Below are 18,665 nucleotides of genomic sequence, written 5' to 3' on the forward strand. Positions count from 1 at the left end.
AGAGAGGACTGGTGGGTTGTAGTACCGGTAGAGCAAAGCACACGGTACAGCATGATACCGCACGTGCACACTATTCTTTTTCACTGTTCAAGCCACTTCTGACTACATGCCTCTAAAAAAAATAGTATCGGTAGGTCGGAATTTTGTTTGGTCAATTTGTTGTGCTGATGTAATAGCCTGAATGGGGATGAAAGCTTTCAAATATTGTCTCAAACAGTGATACAAACATGTCTTGATATATGTACAATTTCAGCAGTCGAGAAATCACAAGAATTATGGACAAATAACGCAATGTTAGTCAGGTATTCACGACGGAAAACTGGCCAGCAATGTATCGTGTGGTAAGCATGCATGATGCATCCAGACGGGCAATAAACCACGTGCCATGGCAGGAACTTGGCACAGTAAATAAATACATATACAAGAGACCAATATCAGTGAATTAACTTGCAGAAATCCTCTTGCAACATCAATGTTTTTTTGACATGCGGCTGTATGGCTGCATGCGTGTACGACACCAATGTAGTTTTAATCAACTCGCGACCGGGACGTAAAGACTGGTTAGCACATTTCCATCTCGCGTTCTTTTGCATGGGCGCGATGTGGTGGGAACCAGCGCAGCTTTACTTTCATGAATTGAGCTTTGCGCACAAAATTTCACAACTGCGACTGCAAAACGCAAGTGGAACTCATGAAAATGACAGAAATTTCTTTTCAAACATTGCAAATGAAGTAGGAAAACATATAAAAACAAGCATTTTAACATTAGAAAAGGTTGTTGAAAGATGGTTTGTGAAGACAGAAAAGACATTGGCATTCATTTTTTTTTTTTTAATTTTGTAAGTGTAAAGAAGTTATCGCTCAAAGAAATTCAGTCCATAGTCGGTTCACTAAATTTTGTGTGTTGGGCTGTCACTCCAGGCTGAGCCTTTATGCGGCGCTTGATCGGGTTAACTTGCAACTTAAAAAAACCCATCAAAAAGTCCACCTTTCTCCCGGTGCTAAGCTTGACTTGCTCATGTGGTTGGAATTTCTGGAACATTTCAATGGAGTTTCCCCCTTTCATGATCAGGGCTGGCTCGATAGTGATGCATTAGAGTTATTTACAGATGCTGCGGGGAGCATTGGTTTTGGAGGTTATTTTAGTGGCCGCTGGTTTCAAGGCAGGTGGTCCCCAGAGCTGTTGACACCTTTAATTGCATACTGCGAATTTTATCCTTTAGTGGTCGCTGTGCATTGCTGGGCCCCCTATCTAGCAAACCAGCGGGTGCGTTTTCAGACAGATAATGAGGCAGTGGTGCACATTATCAATAACTAATCCTCTAGTTGTGATCGAATCATGCATTTTGTAAGGCAGTTCGTATGTCAGTGTCTGCGGTATAATATTACATTTAAGGCAGTCCATATCCCGCGTATAAGCAATGACATTACAGATTCCCTGTCTCGTTTCCAGATGGCTCGTTTCCGTGCATTAGCTCCACGTGTGGACCGGTCAATGACGCCTGTCCCCAGCCTTCACCAAGCTTGATAGCAGGTGAGAAAAACGGTTGTTAACTGCAGCGTCAGCTTCAAATACGCAGAAGGCTTACCAGACGGGATGGCATGCATTTTGTACTTTTTGTTCTCACTGTTCAAACGTGCCCCTCCCTGCCTCACCAGAGAGTGTGAGGAGATTTATTGCTTGGCTCTCACTTCAACGGCTAGCCCCAACCACCATTGCTACATACGTTTCTGGGGTAGGCTACCATCATAAGATTCAAGGTTGGCCAGATCCAACCAGCGATTTTTAGTTATGAAGCTACTTACAGGTTGTTGCAGAGATAACTTATTGAAGGATAAGCGTTTGCCGCTAACATTGCCGTTGTTGACACGTTGTGTTCAAGCACTACCGTCGGTTTGCAGCGACCGGTATGAGGTCACACCTTTCTGCATTTTTTCTGCATTTTTCGGATTTATGCGCATTGGCGAGTTTGCCGCTAATTCAGGGAACCACATCCAGAACTCACTTCTCTTCGCCTCAGATGTACAAGTTTATGACTTGGGAAAGGCTGATGCATTTGTCTTGATCAATCTGCGGCACACAAAGAATAATCAAGTGGATCCTCCTCAGGCGATTAGATTAGCCAGTTCAGCGGATGAAGAGATATGTCCAGTCTGTGCGCTGCAATCATATGTGCATGTTCGACCGAGACTACCTGGTGGGTTTTTCTGCCATTTCGGGGGGCTCCCCTTACCCAATACCAATTTAACGCCAAGTTGAAGAAAGTGCTCTCATTTTTGGGTCTAGGGGCATTGCCGTTTAGCGCATATTCATTTTGCATTGGCGCTGCATTCACTGCTTCAGCATTAGGGTTCTCCCTGGATGAAATAAAAGCAATGGGGCGGTGGCGTTCTGAGGCAGTACAGTGTTACATCTGCCCGTTAGTTCATTGTCACCTTCCCACGGTTTAAGGGAATCAATATTCGATCACCTTGGATCTCAAATCTTACACTGTATTTTCTTTCTTGTTTTACTCCCCTTGTTTACAGGGGATGTGTGGATCATTGGCGACTCCATTGTTTGTAGGGCAGCAACCAGTCTAGGGAGTAGGGCGCAAGTGCACTGGAATGGTCAAGGGGGAGCCTGTTATGATGATGTAACAAAATTACTTTTGGAGTTACAGGGCCGCTGGCATCGCCCAGCCATGTTAATAGTACACATTGGAACCAATGATTTGGTCGGTACAGATTTTTTCTCAATATGCCAGCGCTTCGCCTTATTGATGAAAGAATGCTGCACGACGTATCCCGAGGCCCACTTAGTCTGGTCAGACATAATGCCCTGGGCATGTTATTTTGGGGCAACTCAGCCATCTAAAATAGAGAAGAAACAGCATGCTGTTATTGGGAGCATTCTCTCAGCCGCTGAATAAGGGCATCGGTTCTCCACCACCAACAATTTTAATGGTCGGATTTTTCCCTTTTCCGTTACGATGGGGTTCATCTTTCGGACTCCGGTAATGCCCATTTTCGGGCTAATCTCTGAGACTGCATTGCAGCAGCATTTAGGCATTAAAAGGATAATACAACCGCAGGCTCATTTGTTAAGTGTTTTCTCGGGTGGGTGGTGGTCGCTGCCGATCGTCCCAGTGGGGCGCGCGTCGCGCGTTTGGCAGAAATTCGCTGGGAGCGACGGGCAGGGCCTCTTTTCATACTAAAGGAATACATTAAGCAGTTTTCAAGGTTTTAAGTTTTGAGCATGTTCATCATACTTGTGTTAATGTTGAGGAATACACACCAAGCACCCTCTTATTCTGGTGGGGCTTATTCCAACCGTATGTGCAAACAATTTGCATAGTAGTTTAAGTCTCGTGACAGATTGAAACACTGTGACTAGCACCTACGAGTTCAGGTGGGGTTAGTGTCCAACTGTAAATGCGAACGGTGGATACACACAGTGGATTAGTGGCAAGCGTGCCAAGGATGCCTAGCGTGGCAAGTTTTGGGGCAAGTGTGCCCCTATTCTATATGCAAATTTAAAGGAAAAGAAATAAATTGACGGCTTGAAAAACTATGCCCAAGAAACTCCAGTGGTTATGCGTTGTCAATGTGTCGTCGGGAGAATAATTACTATATATATAACAGCTGAACATAAAATAAAAGGCTATACAGAAATACGACACATTTTCAAAGATTTATTTCTAAAGGAAATTTAGTTACCAAAAACAGAGAGGATTACAAAAATATTATAATCGAAAGTTCTTTCCCTAATAGGTCAAACATAGATACATCAAGAGTTAACAAAATCTTGACAGCAATTCATGGAATTATATATTTATCAGGTAATAAAAAAACAACTTTTACGACAATTGCACAAAAGAGAAAAAAAGAAAAGCTTTCACAGGCTAAAAAATCAGGAGTCATTGTCATAACTCACAGGTTTTACAATGTGGATTGGTTTGATTTTATTTTAAACGCCATTCCGGGCGTGAGTTTTAACCTTCACAGTGGTGGTTTGATTTCACTGATGGTAACAGACCCAAATCTCAAACTGGAATTGGGTGAAGAAATTGGACCATTTTTAAACTGCCACAAGACAGGATTGCCCTAAACATGATTTATGTGGGTAAAATAAACAACAATTGTGAAGATTTTTGGTTACACTGCTGGCAAATAAACAATCACTTTAATTATTTCAATGGACAACCTTCATATATGTTGTGTAGCGTGTCAGACACAAGCAAAGCTACAGCTAAACAACTTGTAAATGACCATATAGTGAGTTTTTAATTTTTGTTGAGAAACGAATGAGGTGAGCTCTTGAATAATGCCGGCAAAATTTTACTTGAGCTAGACCTTTTAACCGCCTCGAGCTAGACTTTTAAAACGCGTATATAATAAAAAAGATGACAACAAACATCGAGTCAAACATTTACCCCAGGCTAGAGTTAAACTCAGCTGAACAGACAGAAACTAAAGTCTACCGCCTTCAAAAGATAGAAGACATACGCGGCCAGATTTTAAGGGAACACGACGCCAGAGAAACTTCTTACAAAAAGATTAAACATGTATTAACCGTGCTCAATTACATGCAATACGGAGTTGAAACGATAGGTGCTACATCTGCCGCCGTCGGAATCCCCGCTATCGGTGCATTTGGTGCCTACGCAATGTTAAAGTATGCCAGTCACAGGTTGGCCCACAAAAGCACAATGAAATTTGCGTGCTCGCAGATGCCAAATAAAAGACCATTGACGAATATGTATCACACGCAATCGAAGATGGCGGTACTTCTCAAGAAGAATTGTCTTAATTTTGTCCGAACAGAAAAAGCTTAATGAAATGAAAGAGCACATTAGATCAAAGACAAGTACCAAGCTCGTTCAAAAAGCTAAAACAATGGACAAAGCCGAATTTGAGCGTCAAGTGCAAGCAAAGGCAGAAACTTAAGTCAACGAAAGGGCGGCAGTTTTTTAAAAAAGACCTTAGGAAAAAAAATTTGCAAATAACTTTGACCAAGTCTGTCCGGTTTTTGGAAGACCAACCACCCGCAGTAAAACCTACGGTGCCCCCTTTTAAACCCTTTAAAATAAAAGATGGGAGCCAACTTTAGTCAATTAGCAATCGTAGTCAATAAAGATAACAGGTTTTCAGCCAAATTTCCAAATTTAACCTTGGTGTACAAGTTACCAAGAGTTAAAACAGACGAAGCCATCAACTGTTGGACGACAGACCCAATATCATTTTACCAGAACCAGTTTAATTTGCGATGTATTATGCAACGACAGCATGTGGGGTGGGTTTTGATTTATTGTCTGATTCCACCCCGTACGTATCAGCGCTGTTTAACTTCCACGTGTATTACACGGTGAGAAAGATCCTCAATGAGTGCGTGATGCCTATCCCAAGCAACAACATCTTTGATGCGCTGCAAAACAATTACGATCATTGGAAGTTCATAGACACTTGTCGACTGTTTAACGTTGATCCAAGCAAGCCATTTAAACAAACAACGCACACTGTATCAAACGGATATGGCACAGCCTATTATTACAATAACGGATACGTCCCAGTCCCGGGCAAAAACTACGACCCCTAAGATTTACACGTAATAAACGGCAAATATGCAGGATCTACTTTTATGGGCTTCGGTTGGGCTAAACCGCCTAAAGGCTCGGGTCACGCGAGTACCTATACTGTAACTTGGATCCAACAATCGGATGCTGTTATTCTGACTTGGTGGGATTTTAAGAAATCAAGCTTGACAGACACGGGAATCATTAACGTAAACGAATTGATTAGAGCTTATGCTTGGGAGCCCAAGCTCAGACAAAGACAAGCGTTTTAGCCCCCGGCACCAGTTTAGATGCTCAACAGTAGTTTGTTGCTATAGTGGAGTCTTTAATAAACTCGGAGCCCGACCTTGAATAAAGTATAGACCAATTTCAAGATTCTTTACAGTACAAAAAAATGCCTTTAAACTTTGTTTATTTATTTGGTGCCGTCAGACATGGACCTGAGAATCGGAACATTTGAGGGATACAACAATAATTTGCAAATCGCGACCAAAGATATGAAGACGGGCTACACTCCAAGTTTAAATTCGAGCATAGAAGAAGAACCAGATTTTGAAGAACCAGAACCAGAATCAGAGCCTGCAGCCCCTTTACCCGCAGCAAAGCACCCTGTACAAAGTCTTAACTTGAAACCTAATTTTGTCTTAAACCAAAAGTAAAAGACATGAAAAAACCCTCCTCAGATTTGAAGAGGGGTTTAATTTTTTTGGTCCACCGAAAATTTATCCGCCAAGTCAAACCTTCCACACCAGCCTACATCGTCTGCATGTAACTCAAATTAAAACACCGGCACCCACCATCAAAGCCCATGAATGTTTGGCAGCCCAACCCACCGCTTTACTCACCACATTAAAAAGCCAGCTTAATACCCTACCAATGATACCAATGCACCCAAAGCAGACAAACCCAATTTCTTCAACATGTTTGCCAAATTTTGCAATTGCCGTTTAATCCAGTCGGTTACACCTCCTTTGGATGGGGGTACAGGTGGTTTAGGCCCAGGCACAGGTGTAGGAGTTCCAATGGCTCTAACGCCAGCTACGATAGAACTGACTAAGGTACTAATGGCTAAACCTATCGCTGACAATATACCCACAATCATGACGCCTTGCTCTTTAAACAAAGTTTGAACCTTTTTGCATAAAGTTAAATCACTGCCCATTATAGCTGAAATGGTTTCTTTGATGCGATTGATTTGGCTCCGAAGCTGATCGGTGTTTCTATTAATGATCTCTAACCTACCTAACCTTTGGGCTTCTAAATTGCTCAACTGTCGTTGAAGTTCTGCACCTTCTCCTTCCAAAGCCGCTTCTTCTAACTCGTTCTTAACCTCATGAATCTTTGCGTCCAACTTGTCTAATTTACCCTGGTTTAAAATCAATTCTCCTTTGACGGTTTGTAGAGACTGATCTAAAGCGACTACTTCTCTATAGTTTAATTCTTCTGTTTGGACGTCTACGCCTCGGGTGAGGTCTTCTACAATGTTGCTTGCTCAATCGGCTTCTTGAGGAAGTTCTATTAATTCTACGCTTTCAGGGTGAAGCTCTGCAAGTCTATGACTCACTTTGGCCACTTCTTGTTTTGTTTTATCGGTAACGTAGTCAGAGAAACCTAAAACGCGTCTGACAAAATCTGTGTTTGTTGTACTTTTGATGGTACTTAGACTAAGAAACCTACTGTTGTTTTTTTTCATATGTAAGAAGAACTTTTTGCCTTCAAACTTGACATACAGCTGGTCTTTACTATGGAGTTCAAAGATGTTTGGATCCCTAACCGTTGGTTCATACACAGTTTCTTTTTCAATTGCGTCATAAAATTCATTTATTTTATCTTCAGTTAATGCTAAGATCTGACAAGGCTAGTCTTTGGCCTTCTACAAATGACGTTTCTTCTCGCGTTGTGTCACAGGTATTATCCCAACCTAAGTCTTTTTCGACTTGATCTTGTTCTTTGTCGATTTCGTCAAGGGGTATCTCTTCCAAGTCAAATCCTCCTGCCATTTTACTTGTACTTTTACTTTACTTTAAAATAAACTGGTTTTTAAACTTACTTTAACTAGAGGGTAAACTGGCGGGTAAGACACCTTGTGCCACTAGCCAAGCCTGGGTAGTTAATGTACCACTGACGAGCACGGTCATTTTTGCTATGTCTTCTACCGACAACCGACCCAAACCTGGTGGTTTAATTTTCAATAGCCTTTTACCGAGCATGGCATAACCCATTGAAATTGCCGGAACTACAGCACTGTGATAGACCGTATTGGCAATCCTGTTTATGTTGATATTTGCGTTACCCATTCTTATTAAATAGGTTTTTAAAATTACCGGTTTAAACTTACTCCATGTCCAGAACTTCTTGGCCTAGGACTTTTTGGTCTGTTGCTTTAGCTTGAACCGGTTGTGAAAGGGATGCTGCAGGCTTCTTTTTCAAAAATAAATAAAAGGCAATTCCCCCAACTACTAAACCACCAAGAATCAGGTTTCTATTTGCTGCGAAAAGGGTGTCAGAGTAGAACTTACTTTCCGGCTTTGCCCCAGGTTTATGTTCACCCGCTTTCATTTTAGCCAATTGTTGCTTCATCTTTTTGTTATGTTCTGCCAGCTTTTTGCCCTGTTCTATTCGCTTGGGGTTTTACTCTTGGTGACTGTCTGCACCTGCTTTTTCACCGGATTGTTGGCTGGTGTTGAAGTCGCTGCCTGTGATACTTGTTCTTCTGTTGACATGTTCTTTTATACTAGACTGATTTTTGCTGATAGCCAAATGTTTGGTTGTAGTTACGGTTGCTACCAAAGGTGATTGGTACGTGCTGTACTTGTAACAAAGTTCGCTTAAAAAAATGGCCCATTGTTTGACTTACGATGGGGTCGTTGTTTAAATTTTTAGTCAGATCATCTTCCAACTTCACATACTTTTCGAAACCTAGAAATTCTATCGATGTAGCAATGCCTAAAAGTCTGGCGTATACACTAAAAATGGAGCCGCCCAGAGTTTTCACAATTTCTTTGCTGAATTTTACTTCGTACAAGGTAAACAGTTTTTCCTGTTCTGCAGGGGTAAGGGCTTCAATATCCTTGACAGAATACTCTTTGCCTAGGTATTTCTTGGACTCACCTGACGCTACAACTGAACGGAGTCGGTTTTTGACGTTTGGTTTAGGTTCTGTGGTTTGTGCGGATTGGCAAGGATGCTTTTAATATCGTCCATTTTAATATGTATGTTTTTAAGTTGTTAAATATTTCCTTGACACGTAGGTACTCGCAGGTGTAATAGGTCAAGTTAACTGCAATAACTAGCTTGATAACTACTTAAATGAATTGTAACATTGATGCTCTGTACTTAAAACTGAACTTAAGAAAGCTGTAACTGGACTATGACAGCCCAGTTACAGCAAATTTGAACAAATCTTTAACAAATAGTAACTAGTTCAAGCTAGCTCATTAGTTAGTTCAATTTAGTTCAAGTTTGTTTTCAACTAGCTTATCAGTTAGCTCAAGTTTGCTTTCAACTAGCTTATCAGACTTCCTCTTGTGGTTGCAACTCAAACAACAGATGACACAATTTGATTCAATGTGGCCAATTTTATTGTCTAACCGCTCAATGGTGCATAAGTCTGATTTACGCTCTGAGAACTGGAGCTTTATTTTACAATCTTTGTAGAAGCAGAATTCGTAATCTTCTATTAACCTGCGGCAAAAGTCTGTGTCTACAAAATGGTCAGGATCGAATCTGTTATACTTCTTGTCGTTTTGGCGGCAATTCTTAATCCAGTCATGAATTGTTACCTCTATAGGATCGTTGCACAATTTGCAGCCATATCTTTGTTTCTCGTGTCCACAAATACCTGTCCCTTTATACTCTATACACAGCCTCTTCTGCCGACCATGGGGACACTTGTTGCGAGGCGCAATCATCCACGATAAAAAGCGTGTTTACACCATCAAAGGCTTTCTGATAAAGATCAGTCGCCTCGTCAAGTCCTAACTTCTCTCAATCTAAATCACATAGACACATTTTCGTCTGTATATATCCACAGCCTTTCTAAATAAGTCTTGTTCTTAAATAACGTGGGGCAAATTATCACGATCGATTCAAATGTGAACCAATATTCAGTTTCCAAAAGGTCCAGAATCCACTGTGTTTTACCGCTACCTGTTTTACCCACGATTAAGGATTTTTATACATGTTCCCGTTCATTTTACTTTAAACCGGCTTTAAACTTTAACTAGACTTCGTAAACCAAGCTCTTAAAATTCCTTTCCTCCACTGTCAATTGCAGGTTCATTACTAGAAACACGTACGTTATCAAAGCCCCAGCCATCTCTGCAGCTCTTTCCATTTGAATTGAAATGTCTCCGCCTCCCCCAAGCGGTCTACCCAATCCGTGTGCAGAATTGTTGTCGGAACTTCTGAAATCTAGCCAGAGGCCGTACTTGTCCTTTAGGTAACTGGTCATGTCAACGCCCGTGAAGTTTAGATCTTTCACAACGGCTCTACTCGATTCTGTGTCTGAGTCTCCAAAGTACTTGCAAATTTCTGTAAAATGTTGATATTTGTGTAATCCCAGCGAATATAGTTGATTTGGCTTACCTTCGACCGTTACGATAAATTTCGTAATGTGCGGATTATAAAATCGTTGCGGGTTCTTTACATTCGGACCTTTGAACAGGATTAAGACCCCTTTCAAACTTTTAATCGTCTGAACTATACTGATATTCCACAGCGTGTTTGACTTATTGACCGGCTGCTTCTTCCACAAGTGAATCCTGTCGAATAAGTAGTAGATGGGGCCCCTATGTTTCTGCCTTAAACTCTGTGCCAAATCTCTATTTGTGACAACTTCGTATTCCAAGGTCAAGTCCGAGATGCTGTATTCCGCGGCCATGTCTGTACTTTCAACCACTTTGCCGTGTTCGTTAAAAGTCACTTGGTAGGTGAGAGGCTCTTTTAAACCCGATGGGTAAAAGGGGCCGTGGCCGCTTAAAAGTGGCACGTCCAACGGTATCACGTACCTGTTCTTAAAAGCATCTGCTACGGCTTTATCTTTACCGTGGTTTGCCCCTTCTGCAGCATTTGCTGCTCCCAGACACAAATTGGCCACATTTTCCCTTTATAGGCCAAAGTAAGCCATGTTTTTAGTCTGTGACAGCGGCAGGCAATTATCTTTAAAGTTGTGAAATACGTCCGCGTCTCGGTAGCTCACGATCTTGTTGCCTTGCAAGCTAACATCTAACGCGGAAACTAGGTTACACGCCACGTTGTTATACACGGTTCGATTGTCGTCCGATGCTCCATATACCTGTAGGTCCAACGTGAAAGCCAGTTTTGCGGTACCGGGCATTACAACGTCATCTACGCCCAATGCGGGAAACTTGACATTTAGTGTGTGACGTGCTGCGATTGTGTTTGGATTGTGTGTGATGGTGGCTTTGTGTCTTTTGCCTTTAATGGGTGTGGAACTTTGAGCCTGTGGCTTGGGTTCAGTTTTTTAGTGTATTGTTGTGACATTTCTTAACCACTTCATGCCGGGGCATTTTTCAATGTTGATGATCCTGGGCCGGCATGACTATCATTTTTTTCGTTTTCAAAATCCTTCAAAAATTCATCATTTCACTTAATGGACGTTTATAGCTGTAATCTTTAGGCACTACTCTAAGTTGACAGGTGACCTTTATTGATGCCCGAGTATTTCAGCCAAGCCTGCAGCCTTGTAAACAGAGCCCAGATTGTGCGGTGTTGTATAACTGTCTTTTGTTAACGAACCTGGTTCAGTGCACTGCTGACCTCTTTTAAATAGGGGCCAGATTAGCGAGCAGTGGTGCAGTGTGGCTCATTGCTGCGGTGGTGGAGCGCTTTTGTACCCGGTGGTAATCCGCTCGCTCTCAATGCCCCAAACCCTGGTATACGGTTTCAAAACAAGGCAGAATTATCACCACTTTTGAGAGTGAAAAATGTCAGTAATGCCCAGCAGCCTGGTCTTTTGTTCAGAGTACGGTCTTTTGTTACAGGGCCCTGTTTCCTTTCTCCGAGTTCGGAGACCCCGGCCATGCATATAAACCATACGTCTCCAATTCCGGATTTAATTAATTGGTTTCTCTTACGAATTGTTTCATATTCCATTTCTGCTAGTACCCCTTAAATCTCTAAAAGCATGTCTCCTTGGTGGTCTATATCGGCACGCATGTCACCCAGCATACCTTCGATGTTTGTTTGATTGGCTTGAATTTCTGCCAATTGGTCTTCTAGATCCATGTTTTTTAAATAAAGGTTTTTTAACTTAAAACGTTTTTAAATTAAAGGTTTTTAAAAAAGCCTATATTTTAAAAATGGCAAGCACATTAATGATGGTAGGAGAGGCTATAGTCAACGTGTTGGCTTTCAATGGCTCAAAATTTTTGTTTAGCAGTTTGGCTAAAAATAAAGTAGACAAAGAACGAAAGCATCACAATTTAGCCTTAGAACAACTGGCGCAAGCGAAACAAGACTGGGAACAAAATTGAGTCCATTTGCAGGACTTTTTAAATGAACGCATGAGGCAAGAGCATGCGAGTCAACATGAATTTACAGAAGTGGGCGAGGCTTTCAGAGCTTACTCGGAGTTGACGGGTAAAACGGTGTTGACGTTGCCTCCGGAGCCAAAATTGTCCGATTTTTACGTGCCTTCGGAAGATCAAAAGGTTAGAGAATTAGTGTGGATTTTAGGGGGGACGGCCTTGGTCGTTTTTTTGGCGTACTGATTTAGTTCAGTTTAGTTAGGTTTAAGTTCAGTTAACTTTATTTTAAGAAAGCTTCAAGTAATGAATAAAGTAAAGGATAAATCAAAGGATATTAAAAGTAAAGGGTAAAGAATTTTCCAAACTGTTTTACAGCCCACAAGGCTATTGGAAGAGCAGAAGCGGCGTGGACCACTTGCATCAAAAGACAGGGGCAGACAAGTCCCTTATTAGAAACTGGTTAAAAAAGTGGGCCATTTTGTAAATTTATTTAGCCGCCCCCAATTACATACCCAGACCGACAATGATGAGAGTTTGTAAGACCAAATGAAGTGCACCAATTGGACGTGCTATACTTACCTTGGGATCGAGTAAATCGTAAAACGTTTAAATACTCTTTGACCATCGTCGACGTGGGTTCCAGATATGAAGAGGCCGAGCCATTGATGAGTAAAAAGGCTGAACAAGTATCTGAAGCTATTAAATGGGTCTACAAAAGATTGCCTCTGACTTGGCCCCGGTTAATCAAGGTGGACTCGGGATCAGAATTTAAAGGCTAATTAAAAAAGTTGTTTAACAAACACAATTTCGAAATTCAAGTGGGCAAACCCGGCATTCATAGATTGCAGGGGATCGTTGAACGGTTCAATAGGACTTTAGCCGAAAGGCTGTTTGGCCATCAATACGCACATGAAATGTTAAACGTAGGTGAACACAACGTAGAATGGGTGAAACGTCTGCCCCAAGTCATAAAATCACTCAATGAGGAGAAGACTACGTTGATTGGGAAAGAACCCGCAGAAGCTAACAAGTTGGAAAGAGTGAAACAAGCACCGAGCGCACCTGAAAGGGTTAGTGATAAACAACAAAAAGAACTTCCCCAAAAGGAACTTGCCCCAAAAGTTTTAGTGAGGTATCTCTATTACCCAGGTGAACAAGAAGGTGACAATGCCAAAAAGGCGACAGATCCAGTCTGGTCCGTGGACGTTTACAAAATTGAGAAACGCACGAGCCAATTTAAATGGGTCAGGGGCAAACGGGGCCTACTTTGTATTATTTGTCAGACGGGCCGAAAAAGAGTTTTGTTAAAGAACTTCAAGTGATACCCGAAGACACTGAGTTGCCTCCCGCTGTGAAACGTAAAGGTGTTGGGGTAGGTAATGGTCGACGGTCAAGTTTAACAAATTCAAGTTTAGTTGCACTAAAACTAAATTTAGTGTTGCTTCCTTGTCTTCGCAGTCTGAATTAAAGACCCATTTGTAAATGAGCGAGTCTCGTAATTCTTTGGGTTTGATGTTGTGGAAGTTTGCATGAGGTAAGTTTTGTCATCTTTTTAGGGATAAGGCTTGTTTAACGAGTTCTAAGTCAGTTGCTTTAAAATCCTTTCTAATCGATTTATAATGCCTGTAAGCTAAAGTGTCCACTCCATTTTGTAACACCTAATACTTCATGTCCAAGGGTGATAGACACAGTTTATTTTGCGTGACTGTGTATAACAGATGTTTGTCCGATCTGAATAGTTGCTGCTTAAAAAAGTGTTATAACCGTTCAAATACACACCTTTTATAAGCCTCTTCTGACAGCTGTTTTTGGGTTACTACTTTAGTAACCCCTTTCGCCTTTTTCAAATTTTGTTGCTCTGTTAAAATGGAGTACATTTTTGGCCTAATACAGACTGCTTCTGATATCACTTGGCCACCAAATTCGTCTTTCATTTTGCTGATAACTTTTTTATTTTCGGATCGTAAAGTCTATGATCGTGCGGGTAGTTGCTCAAATCGAATAGGTCACGCTTTTTACGTCGGTAACCGCTTAAATTGTCGGTTTGAATTTCGACTAATAAACTGTCTGTGTACCACAGACAGACGTTTGAGCTAAAGTCTGCTTTCAACTTGTTGTAAACGCTGACTCATGACCCAGCCGTACAAGTTGTTCGCGTCTAGATACATGAAGTGTGGCTTCAGTTTGTTGGGATCATAGTCTTTTAAATCTGGATTGTTTGCTTTTGCGTAAGGTTTTGCCCCTATGCTCGGAATGCCACCTCTTTTAGCCCTTTCGAAGAACAGATGCTTGTCTATGTCCGTCCAGGGTGTGAGTTCCACGCCAGAATCTCTTAAAAGCACATCCCACGATAGCCCCGGCGATGAGTAATAGTTGGCTGGGTCTAAACTGTAGGTCTTTTTGCAGACTTTATGAAAGTTTTCAAACATGCCTGCTAGTAACAATACATCTGTTTCTACATATAAACCGCGGTAGTCTCCGAGATTTTTACATTTAAAAGTTTTCCACACATTTTGGGCCCATGTATATTCTTCAGGATTAACAGACTGCTGCTTCAACGAGCTGTAAAATGCCTCTTTTGGAGGTAATTCAGTTTCTTCAAATCTATCAAAGGAGTCGATGTATTCGTACGGGTACATTCCTTTTTCTAAAAGTAGACCCGTGTTATCTGGGAACCTTTCTCAAAGTAGGTTAAAATCTTCTGCAGAACAATCTTTGACTTATCGATCTAGCGAAGCTGCCATGAAATGAAACAAGTCTAGGAACCTACGCTGGTTAAAAGAAAACGATTCGAAACGAAAATAATTCTTGGTGTTTTTAGCAATGACTTTAACTTTGGTTCCTTTGAACGCCTAAGCACCTTGCATAATTAGGTGGGCGTCGTACTTCTCTAAATTGTGTAACACTACCAGAAATAGGTGTTTGATTTGGCACGACCCGTAACTTGAGATTGCAGTTGGCGTGTGCTGGGCCCCTGTACTTGCCCGTTACGTGACAATGTTCTCAGACTTTTCTAAACTTGTTAATGGGTTTCTCACAAGTCATGCATATGTACTCTCTGAAACCTTTTTCATTGAGGGACCTAAAGGCTGTCTTTTTGCCTTTAGCTTTTGGTTCGTCTGGAATTGGGCACTGGCAATGAGATTCTTTGGTTGGGCAAATGAGCCTTTCACAGATCCAGCATCTGTTGCATTTGTCATAGAGTTTCTGTAGCTTGGGCGACCAAACAAGGGGCTTGGATCGGCAAATGTTTTATTGATCTTGGCAACCATTCTACAAAATGAACAGCTGCGTCTTGACCTCTGTAGGTTTTGCGACCGGTACATATGCCATCACATCTAACAACTGTGTAAGAGTAGCCGCAGGGTTTGTGAATTTGTGTCTTGACCATGTTTGCCTGTGTAGGTGGAAGACGCTCTAAAACAGACTCGAAATCTGCGTAGATGACAAATGGGGCGTCTTGCTTGTTTTGTAATTTTCAAACTTGAGAATGTTTTGGCCTTTTATGGGTAACTCTGCTTTACAAGGCGCTGTGTCCATTCCTTAGCAGTCTTCTTTGTGTTTGTCTAGTCTCTTTTCCGTTTGAAAGTGAGACAGACAATTGAAGCACCAATACTTTTTCCCGTCTTGATTGTTAATGGAACTAAACAATCGAGAGAAGTTCTTAATCCAGCAGTAATGACTTGTTTCACCTTTGGTAAAATAAAGTAAATTGACAGGCTCGTCTGAGCGTTTAGTTTTATAAAGTACATAAACGCCGTATTTCTCAGTATAGCCAAATATGTTGATGGCTAAATTGTTTTGTGATTCGATTCGTGGAATCTGCGACAAGGGAGTGGGAAAGTCCACTTTTGCGAAATTTAAGCCGTTGTCTGCAGTGTAAGTTGAAGTTCTATCCTCTTGTATCTTATGATTTGGGTTGGTTTCTAGTTGATGTCAGACGTTGCCTGAATATAATTTTAAAGCGGCTCTCAACGCCCAGCGAATGCACTCAGAGTCATTTTTGTTTTGAACTTTGATGATCGCAGTTTTAACCGCTAAATATTTTGGAAGTGGAATACGAGTCCCTCCAACCGGATTATATTTTACCATGTTGATGTAAAACGCGACTACTTTATCAAGCACCCAGCCCAAGCCCCTCTGTTCATGTGTCTCCATGTCCTCTAGATGTTTTGCGATTTGTTCAGTCAAAGCACACTTAACTTCAGGTTTAGATATCAAGGCATTGTTCTTACTTGTAAATTTGAAAACACCTAGTTTAGTTTCAACTCCGGGCTTCTCCATTTTGAACTGAACTTTGATTGCCTTTTGTAACTTGTAAGAGTTTAACTCTTTTACCTCGGCCAACGCCTTGTCTTCGATAGACTTTTTGTAAAAATTGAAGGAGTGTATTTAGTCATCAGCAAAAAAAGTAGGCACCAGTTCCCAATTCCTGTAGTTAGCGCCTGATTCTTCGAATGTTTACCTCTTCGATTGCTTCCCGTTTAATGTGTTTTAATCGCGGCAATCAGATCTTTGTGTAGTATGTTCCTGTTTGTGCCTATGGCCGTGAATGTGATGTCATTGTCTTGTGCTATCTGTAAGAGTTGACAATATGACTATCTTGTGAGATTTTTAAATTGCCGTTAGCTAACTTGAATTGCTTGTACAAGTTCGAGTTTTATGTTAATTTTTTAACAGGGTGGCGGTAATGTAATGTATCGTTTCACAAAGTCAGATAAAAATGACTTTTTCAATTGCGAAAGTCTGATAATATAGGACGGTGTTGTGGTCTGGTTTCTTTATTCATGTCTCTTTTTATATATAGGGTTTTACAATTTATCTCACTTTTTTTAAAGCTCCAGTTCTTTTGTATGTCATGTCTATTTGATAAATAATGTTTACTATAAGCCAGTTACAAATTTAACTCATTTCTTCTCAGATCTTCCAGTGAGACACAGTTTCAACCCAGACCGGGGAAGCCCTGGGGAATTCCCTTTGGGTCAAGAGGTCTGGTTGGGGAAGTCACGAGTTCTGGGAAAGTCCGTTTTGGTCTGGGAAGTCACGAGTTCTGGTTTGGGGAGTCACAAGGTCTGGGGGAATTCCCTTTTGGTCCAGAAGCCCCGGGAAAGTCTTGGGTGGTACTGTCCTTCACCTACTACTAAAGCACTCCCTTTTCAATATATCTGCAAGATATGAACCCGATCGGACATCTACTTCAGGACATATATGGCTTTAAAGAGTACACATTTAGTGTCACTTGACTTGTCTCCTGATGACGTCATCACCACATAAGGTCAATATTCCTCTAGAACATCTGCAAGTTAAGGGTCTGGTGTGGTCACTGACTTCATCATCCGTCCTGTTTGGGGTTCAGGACTTAATGCGTCCCCACGCAGATCGTCAGGTGTCACGCCCCTTTTTTAATCAACCAAAAAGTAGAATTCCTGCAAAATTAATAACATTTGACATTTCGATAATGTCGATAAAGTCCGTTATGACAAAAAGCAATTGTTGATGACATCATCACTAAATAAGCTCAATATTTGCCTAAAGCCCTTCCTCTCCAAGATATAAGCAGGGTTTCATCCCAGCAATAACATCGACAGACTAATTCAGTTGAAAAAACTTAATGGCTTTTACCACTTTTGTACAATAAGACCACTTCCGGTTTCAACCGGAAGGAAGGGTCACATTATTTGACCTACACGAGACGAATTCCAGACCACATTTTATCCTGGCACTTGCTGCAAACAGAATGTTGCTGGATGATGTCTTCATGACGTAATCATCACACTATGTCAATATTCCTCTAAAGCAGTCCCTTTTCAAGACATCTGCAAGATTTGATCCAATCGGACATCTACTTCGGGAGATACAGGACTTTAAAGAGTGCACCCCTTTTGTCACGTGACTTGTCTGCTGATGACGTCATTATAGGTCAATATACCTCTAAAGCCCTCCCTTTTCAAGATATCTGCAAGATTTGAACCAAATTGAATATACACTTCAGGAGATATACTTTAAATGAGGCACCATTTAATGTCACGTGACCCGTCTGCTGATGGTATTGTCATCACCTGAGGTCATTTTCCGTTTGTAAACCTTCCTAACTGCCTGCAAGGTTTCAATCCAATAAGACATGTACAGTACAATATACAATACAAAACATTGCAATTATCACGGAAAAGGCACAGATTAGATATCTTAAACATTTGTCCCTTTTGGCGTTCCATACAATGCAATCTGCTATCGGCAGCACGTGGTCGGCATTTTGCCAAGTCCTGAGTATATGCCCTCCACACTGTGCGCCGTCTAAGTTGCAGGCAGATAATGGGCGTCCACACACACAGTAGCATATGCACAGCATGCTAATGGATTTTCGAGTTGTCAATTTATATTTTAGGGGGTTTTTGTCAGCGGTGCTTCACGTGCGTAAAAAAGTACACTAGTTATGCACTTCATGCAGCTGACTCAAATGTTTTAGCTGTCATCTCGTGCACAATTCACGCTTATTTACCTTATGGTTGATTTTTTACCAAATTTTGAAGAATAAAAGAAGTTTTTATTGTAACTTCCTGTCTTCCCGTCTGATGACGTCATCAGCCCCAAACTTCACACACGTGTTGAAGTGACTGGT

General features: G+C 41.3%; 1 protein-coding gene across 9 annotated transcripts in view; it reads right to left on the reverse strand.

The window, feature by feature from the left end:
• trim37 (tripartite motif containing 37) overlaps positions 1–18,665 on the reverse strand; it is a 317,829-nt gene that overhangs the window by 252,572 nt on the left and 46,592 nt on the right. The window contains exon 3 of one of the 9 annotated variants that reach the window (XM_087140613.1): positions 18,546–18,660. The exons of the other annotated variants lie outside the window; for them this stretch is intronic. Coding sequence (XP_086996739.1) covers positions 18,546–18,628 — 83 coding nt within the window. The 5' untranslated portion in view covers positions 18,629–18,660. The remainder of the gene's footprint in view (positions 1–18,545; positions 18,661–18,665) is intronic. 9 annotated transcript variants of the gene reach the window in all.

The sequence above is a fragment of the Acanthaster planci genome, linkage group LG09, assembly GCF_054643075.1.
Source record: "Acanthaster planci isolate LZ-2023a linkage group LG09, COTS_SCS, whole genome shotgun sequence".
NCBI classification, from domain to species: domain Eukaryota; kingdom Metazoa; phylum Echinodermata; class Asteroidea; order Valvatida; family Acanthasteridae; genus Acanthaster; species Acanthaster planci.